The sequence below is a fragment of the Cebus imitator genome, unplaced genomic scaffold (assembly GCF_001604975.1).
Source record: "Cebus imitator isolate Cc_AM_T3 unplaced genomic scaffold, Cebus_imitator-1.0 Scaffold59, whole genome shotgun sequence".
NCBI classification, from domain to species: Eukaryota; Metazoa; Chordata; class Mammalia; order Primates; family Cebidae; genus Cebus; species Cebus imitator.
The window spans coordinates 7,093,084-7,101,294 of record NW_016107374.1 but is presented as its reverse complement, the minus strand read 5'-3'; the positions used below and the strand labels follow the sequence as shown (position 1 = coordinate 7,101,294).

At 48.1% G+C, this 8,211-nt stretch overlaps 1 protein-coding gene across 1 annotated transcript in view; it reads right to left on the bottom strand.

Annotated features, from left to right (window-relative positions):
• PEBP1 (phosphatidylethanolamine binding protein 1) overlaps window positions 1-7,768 on the bottom strand; it is a 9,422-nt gene extending 1,654 nt beyond the window's left edge. The window contains exons 1-4 of the mRNA XM_037738922.1: window positions 7,497-7,768; window positions 5,637-5,746; window positions 4,540-4,640; window positions 3,373-3,525 (exon numbers count right to left, since the gene is read on the bottom strand). Of these exons, the coding sequence (XP_037594850.1) occupies window positions 3,373-3,525; window positions 4,540-4,640; window positions 5,637-5,746; window positions 7,497-7,631 (499 nt within the window). The 5' untranslated portion in view covers window positions 7,632-7,768. The remainder of the gene's footprint in view (window positions 1-3,372; window positions 3,526-4,539; window positions 4,641-5,636; window positions 5,747-7,496) is intronic.
• Window positions 7,769-8,211: the final 443 nt, after the last annotated feature.

Below are 8,211 nucleotides of genomic sequence, written 5' to 3'. Positions count from 1 at the left end.
CACACCCATGCTCAATGCAGCAGCCAAGAAGCAGAAGCAACCCGACTGTCCACTGATGAAGAATGATCAGAATGTGGTTTATACACACAACAGAATATCACGCAGCCTTTATTTTTTCTTTACTTCTCTGTGTTATTCTAGACTATTCAGTGTGGAAAAGAAATTCAGACACATGCTACACCAGAGAAGGACCTTGAGAACATTACGTTAGTGAAATTAGCCAGTTACAAGACAGATGCTTACAATTCCATGTGGTATCTACAGTAGACAAACACTGCAACAGAAAGTGGAATGGTGGCTGCTGGGGGGGAAGAGAAGGGACATGGGAAACTGTTGTTCAAAGGGAACAGAGTTTCTGTTGGGGAAGATGAAAAACCTAGAGATCTGTTTCACAACAATGTGAATGTAGTGCCTCGGCACAGTAGCTCATGCCTCAAATCCCAGGACTTTGGGAGGCTGAGATGGGAGGATCGCCTAAGCCCGGCAGGAGGAATGTTAAACCAGCTTGGGCAATATGGCGAAATCTGTCTCTACCAGAAATACAAAACTTCGCTGGATGTGGTAGCCTATTGTCCCAGCCTCTCAGGAGCCTGAGGTGGGAGGGTTGCTTGAGCCCAGGAGGTTGAAGATGCAGTGAGCCGAGAACATGCCACTGCGCTCCAGCCTAGGGGTCAGAGTAAGACCCCGTCTTAAAACAAAACAAAACGAAACAAAAAAAACCCCAATGTGAATGCAGTTAACACTACTGTATGGTAAACTTAAAAACAGTTCAGATGGGCTAGGCGTGGTGGCTCATGCCTATAATCCCAGCACTTTGGGAGACTGAGGTGGGTGGATCACTTAAGGTCAGGAGTTTGAGACCAGCTTGGCCAAGGTGGTGGAACGCTGTCTCCACTAACAATACAAAAATTAGCTAGGCATGGTGGCGCGTGCCTGTAATCCCAGCTACTCAGGAGGCAGAGGCGGAAGGATCGCTTGAACCTGGGAGTTGGAGGCTGCAGTGAGCTGAGATCACACCACTGCACTCTAGCATCCAAAAAATAAAGGTTAAAATGGTAAATTTTATATTTTTACAAGAGTTAAAAAAATAAGTCTTCAGAAAGCAAGTAAAGCAAGTTCTAAAACAAAGGAGAATGGTCAATAAGGACATAAAAACCTCATTAGTCATCAGAGTGACGAACAGTTAAACTGCAAAATGGCACCATTTTATACATACTGAAGTGTATAAAGTCAAAAAGTCTGACCTAATCCTGGCATGGAACCACAAGGATATTATATGCTTTATTGCTGATTAGAGTATAAGGTTTTCTTTCTTTTTTTTTTTTTTTTGAGACAAGATCTCTTATCACTGAGCCTGGAATGCAGTGGTGTGATCATGGCTCTCTGGAGCTAGAGTATAAAATTTTCAATCATTTGGAGAACCTGGGGAAATTTCCATGACCCAACAATTCTACTCCTCAGTATTCACCTAAGAAAAATGGAAACACTTGCCTGCAAAACAAGAATTTATATGTACAAGAACGTATGGCAGGCCGGGCGTGCTCATGCATATAATCCTAGCTCTTTGGGAGGCCGAGGCAGGAGGATCATCTGTGGTCAGGAGTTCGAGACCAGCCTGGCCAACATGATGAAGCCCCATCTCTACTAAAAATACAAAACGTAGACGGGTGTAGTGGCGGACACCTGTATCCCAGCTACCTAGGAGGCTGAGGCAGGAGCATTGCCTGAATTCAGGAGGCAGAGGTTGCAGTGAGCCAAGAACGTGCCATTATTGCGCTCCAGCCCAGGTGACAGATCGAGTCTCCATCTCAAGAAAAAAAAAAAAAAACAATGTATGGCAGGCACCACTCCACTTTCTGTTTCAGTAAGTTTGGCTGCCTTAGCTACCTCATTGAAATGAACAGTATTTGTCTTTGTGCGACTGGCTCATTTCACTAACATCATGTTCTCAGGGTTCATACTGGTGTGGCATGTGTCCAAATTTCTTTTCAAGGCTGAATAGTCCTAGAATAATACACAGAAGTTTAAAAAAAAAAAAAAAAGGGGGGCTGGACAATGTTTAGATATTTATTCATGATATACAGATACTGAAAACATCCCAAATGCCCATCAACAGAGAATGGCTAAACAAACTAGCCTATTTACCAAAGGGAATATTACTGAACAACATAAAGGGATAACTACTGATACAATCTGTGGATCAATCTCACAGATATTATCTGGAATGAAACAGACCAGTAACTCTAATTCTTAAAATATACATTGCATGATAACCTTTTTTTTTTTATTTTCTTTTTTTTTTTTTTTTTTTTTTTTTTTTTTTTTTTTTTTTTTTTTTTTTTTTTTTTTTCCAGCTGATACTTCTTTTTTTTTTTTTTTGGAGGCAGTCTTGCTCTATCACCCAGGCTACAGTGCAATAGCGAGATCTCGACTCACTGCAACTTCCACCTCCCAGGTTCAACCCATCCTCCCACCTCAGCCCCCCAAGTAGCTGGGACTACAGATGTATGCCACCTTGCCTAGATAACTTTGGTATTTTTAGTAGAGACAGTGTTTTAACATGTTGGCCAGGCTGGTCTTGAACTCCTGGCTTCACATGATCCACCCGCCTCCACCTCCCAACGTGCTGGGATTATAGGAGTGAGCCACCATGACTGGCCCATGATACCATTTACATGAACACAAGAATCGTGAAAGTAACTTATGGAGGCAGGAATCAGAATATGGTTAGCTCTGGGTGAATTTAAGTAAACAGGTCACATAAGAACCTTCTGGGCGATGGAAACGTCATCTATCTTCCCGACGGCTAGTACCTTCCATGCCTTGATCAAATTTGCTGACTGAACTCTCATGATCTGTGCATTTTGTTATATGTAAATTGTGCCATACTACAAGAATATGGAAAAAGCACAACAATAAAATGAGTTTCTGAGGCTTTTATTTTTCTTTTGGACACAAAGTCTCGCTCTGTCGCCAGGCTGGAATGTAGTGGCAAAATCTCGGCTCACTGCAACCTCCACCTCCCAGGATCAAGTTATTCTCCTACCTCAGCCTCCCAAGCAGCTGGGACTACAGGTGCGTGCCACCACACCCAGCTCATTTTTGTATTTTTAGTAGAGATGGGGTTGTACCACGTTGGCCAGGATGGTCTCGATCTCTTGACCTCATGATCTGCCCACCTCAGCCTCCCAAAGTGCTGGGATTACAGGTGTGAGCCACCGTACCCAGCCCTACTGAGGCTTTCTAAAAAATAAGAACACAGATCTTATTGAATTGCTTTATTCTCATGGGTCTGCTTCCCATAATTAAACTGCCTAATTTTATAACTGCCCGAGCGAACTTAATAAGTCCCTGGGAAATCTGTCCCTTTACCTTCTGCTATGAACGTGTGAGAGAGTTTAAAGGCATCTGAAGCTTCTGGGTCCACAGACAGAACATGAGCCCGTGACCAACTGTCCATGTCAGGGATGTTCTTGTACCTCTTCATGTGAACTCCTGGCTGGACAAGGTGTACCAAAGCGAGGACTGTGACAGTTCCACCAAATGGAAACATCCTGAACTGAATGCCAGGCAATACTAATGCATCTCTCACCATCAGCTTAGGAAGCACTTACCCAACTTGGAAAGTTTCAATGCAGTGGTCTTTCTATCTCTAGATAGTTACGTGTATTTTATATATCATAGATAGAATGCAATACAATACAAGGTGCCTGTGTGTCTTCAATACGGTTCTACTGAAATCTTCCAAATCTTTTTACAATATACAAGCTAGATGTTTTGAGAAAAAAGGGAGCCAAAAAGAGATACAGAAGCCAACCTTATATAGTTAATTTGGAAACTATGTGATCATTTCTGAAATCTTTTATAGAATTAGAAACTCGAAGATCACCCCAGGCAAAGGCTTGAGATAGTTTAACTGTGTATTCCACCCACTGCAGCCCCAAAAAGCCAGGCTGAGCTTTCTGTAACAATTCTTCCCTCTCACCGACTTCCCTGCTTGCTAAAGGGCTAGGGGTGGAAAGGCAATTCTATACCAAAGGTCCGTCTGTCCCGAACTCAAGGCTCTAGCCACCTGACACTCCTGCAGGTCTGAATGTGCCCTGAAGGCCTTAGAGGTGAGCTGAGATGCTATCTCCAGCAGGGTAAGGGCTCTCAAAATAAAAGAAAAATGCTTTGGGCCGGGCCGGGCACGGTGGCTCATGCCTATAATCCCTTTGCAGGGCTGAGGCGGGCGGATCTCAAGGTCAAGAGATCGGGACCATCTGGGCAACATGGTGAAACCCCGTCTCTACTAAAAATACAAAAATTAGCCAGGCATGGTGGCGTGCGCCTGTAGTCCCAGCTACTTGGCAGGCTGAGGCAGGAGAATTGTTTGAACCTGGGAGGCTGAGGTTGCAGTGAGCCAAGATCGCACCACTGCACTCCAGCCTGGTGACAGAATAAGATTCTGTCTGAAAAAAAAAAAAAAAGCTTTGGGCCACTCCTAATGTGCTCCCAAACTCCCTCCCCAACCTCCCACCAAAAACAGCCTTTACTAACCTGTGCCCTTGGGAGGCCCCGAGCCCACGTAATCGGAGAGGACTGTGCCACTGCTGATGTCATTGCCCTTCATGTTGACCACCAGGAAATGATGCCATTCTCTGCATGAAGAAACATGGGGCGTTAGCACCACAGGAGTTCAGGGGACATTCACTGCACGGCCAGAAAATGTGCATCGAGAACATGCTGGGTGCCAGGCCACAGCCACGAACAACAGTCCTCACTGTCTTGGCCAGCACAAACCTCATGTGTTTGCAGAAGAGCAGATCCAGCCCCTCCCACCCTCTGAAATTTTCTAAAGCAGAGGTCAGCAAACTTTCTGTAAAAGGCCAGAGAATGTGTTAAGCTCTGGGGAGCCACAGTCTCTGTTGCAACTATTCAACTTGGCCTTGGCAGCATGAAAGCAGCCATAGGCGACACTTAGCTGTGCTCCAATAAGACATAACTGATGAACGCTGACATGGGAATTTTGTATAATTTCCACATGTCACAAAGTTTAATTCTTCTTTCATGGTTTCCTCAATCATTAAAAAATGTAAAAACCAGGCTGGGCATGGTGGCTCACACCTATAATCCTACCACTTTGGGAGACTGAGGTGGGCAGATCATCTGAGGTCAGGATTTCGATCGAGAGCAGCCTGGACGACATGGTGAAACCCCGTCTCTACTAAAAATGCAAAAATTAGCCAGGCATGATAGCATGTGCCTATAATTCCAGCTACTCCGGAGGCTGAGGCAGAAATCGCTTGAACCTGGGAGACAGAGGTTGCAGTGAGCCAAGATTGCGCCACTGCACTCCAGCCTGGGTGACAAAGGGAGACTCTGTCCAAAAAAAAAAAAAAAGAAAAAAAAAAAGAAGTAAAAACCATTCTTAGCTCATGGGGCTCTACAAAAACAGGCCACAGATGGATATGGCTCTCGGCTGTGAATTACAGATGCCCACTATAGGGGGCAAAAGGGCAGGAAATGTACTCTCTGGCTTAAAAATGGGTGGGGCCATCCCAAACCGGTTCTGCTTCTCCATGTCCAGCAAGGGGATTATATTTGGTAAGTCATGTCTGCATGACCTGCTGTTCCCCATCTTTCCCAGCTCTCACCTGTACTTGGGATCCTTCCTGCTGGGAGCATCCGGGTCTGTCAGGACCAAGGTGTAGAGCTTCCCTGAATCAAGACCATCCCACGAAATGCTGGTGGGTCTGTTCTTGACCTGTATGAAAGAACCAGTTTGGAGTTAAAAAGTCAGAAATGCTGAAGAAACTGGTTGGGCACAGTGGCTCACGCCTGTAATCCCAGCAGCTGGGAGGCTGAGGCGAGAGGCTCACTTGAGGTCAGGGGTTCGAGACCAGCCTGGCCAACATGGTGAAACCCATCTCTACTAAAATACAAAAATTAGCTAGACATGGTGGTGGACACCTGTAATCCCAGCTACTTGGGAAGATGAGGTGAGAGGACTGCTTGAGCTGGGGAGGCAGATGCTGCAATGAGCCAAAACTGCCCCACTGAACTCCAGCCTGGGTGACAGAGTGAGACTCTGTCTCAAAAGAAAAGAGAAATGCTGAAGAAACCAGTACTCTTTCTTTGATCTGAGACTCTTCAAAGAGAAAACAGAATAGATTTTTAATAAAATCAATGACTCTGTAGTTTTATATACATCACTTATTTTATTTATAATCTTTTTTTTGAGACCAGGTCTCATCCTGTCACCCAGGCTGGAGTGCAGTGACGCTATCAAGGTTCACTGCAGCCACTCCTCCCACTTCAGCCTCCTGAGCAGCTGCAAACTACAGGCCCACACCATCACGCCTGGCCAATTTTTTTTTTTTGTAGCGTTGGGATCTTGCTATGTTGCCCAGGCTGTTATTATTTCAGTCCCAACAACACCATGGGGCTCGTATCCCAGCACACTATGCACAGAAACAAATGCGGCCGGGATTCCAACCCTGGCACCGAGTCCCTCTCTCAACGACACGCGTACACTGTCTGTCTGAAATGACAACGTTTCTGGATTTGGTGATCAGGAGGTTACCTGGGGCCTGCTAAAGTGAAATCTGCATTAACTAGATGTTTCAAAGTGCACAGAAAAGGAGAAAGCCGAGGTGAGCAGGGAAAAGGGAGGCTGTGGGAGCCGCGGTGGCTCCGGCCAGTTGTCCTGGCGCTTGAGATGAGGCCATGCGTTCAAGGCCAACCTAGGCAATAAATAACCTCTCATTCATTTAAAAAAAAAAAAAAAAAAAGGTAGGCTGTGTCAGACGGGCACTTCATATTTAAACATCCAAAGCAATTTAAATTCTGTGAACATCCAAAACAATGTAAGGTCAAGGCAGTTCATTTTACACTGTTGCCCGGAGCTTCATCACGAGCTAGCAGTGGTGTCTGCAAATCTAGTTTCTTCACTTTCAGCCGTGGGCGTGGGAGGTCAAACAGCAAAACTAAACCGTTGCCCTCCAGCGTTCCGGCAGCACGCTCCGGACCGATTGAACAAAGGAGAAATGGGCCGGCGTGCCCATCACCAGTTACATAATGCGCCACAGGCTCTCGGGTGGGGCTTCTGCCCTCCAACACAAGGCCTAAAATACTGAGGCTCCAGGAGAGGGTCTAGGGGCGTGGGGGCGGCCACAGCCTACCCCGTCCCGGGGACGTCCCTCCCCAGGGCCCTGCCCCGGGGGGTCCGGGCTGTCTCCGGACCTAGGCCCCTCTTGGGCCCAAAACCCGGGAAAAGTGAATCCATCGCTGCCGCAGGACAAGCCTGCCTGGCAACGCCACAGGCCGGGTTCCCCGTGCTCGGAATGGCCCCCAGGCATGGGACATGGACCCTGGGACCCTCGCCCTGGGGGGCCTCGACGCACGCAGGCTGAACCTCCCCACTGCCCCTAGCCCTGTCTCCTCCAGGTCCGATCCAGGCGGTCCGCACAGGACTCCGCGCCAGGCCGCTGGCTGCAGCCCGCCGCCCGGGGTACCTGGGTGGGCGTCAGCACTTTGCCCAGCTCGTCCACCGCCGCCCCGCCGTAGGTGACATGCAGCGGGTGCTGCGGCTGCTCGTCCACTTCCTGCAGGCTCAAGGGCCCGGACCACTTGCTGAGGTCCACCGGCATGGCGGGGCCGAGCAGAACGTGTAGCCGAGAGTGCTGCGGCAGGGCAGGTGCGGGCGGTAACGGCGACACGGAGGCCTCCACACACTGGCCCGGGAAGGCGGGACCCAAGGACACGCGAGCTCACGCGCCGCCGCCGCCTAGCTCCGCCCACCGCCCTCTGCCCTCTGATTGGCCGACGCCGGCCGAGCAAGGCCGCTGCTGCTCCGGAGTCCTTGCAAAGTGCTCCGAGTGGCTGCCGAGTTCTCGCGAACTCGGCCTGCAAGGCTGCGGTTTCAAGAAGTGAAAATGAAGGGCGCCCTGGCACGGGTTCGCCTGGGAGAGAGGCTCGTGCTTTAGAAAGTGTCTTAGGAAAAAAAAAATGCAATTGAGTTCGTCTTGGTTGCAATTTTGGTTTTCCGAGTTTTCTGCGTTATTCTGTAGTCCACCTTCCAAATTCAGATATGTAGCTTGGCGCGGTGGCTCGCGCCTGTATTCCCAGCACTTTGGGAGGCCAAAGCAGAAGGATCGCTTGACCCCAGGAGTTTGAGACCATCCTGGACAACGTAGCAAGACCCCGACTTTGCAGGAAACTTGAAAAAAA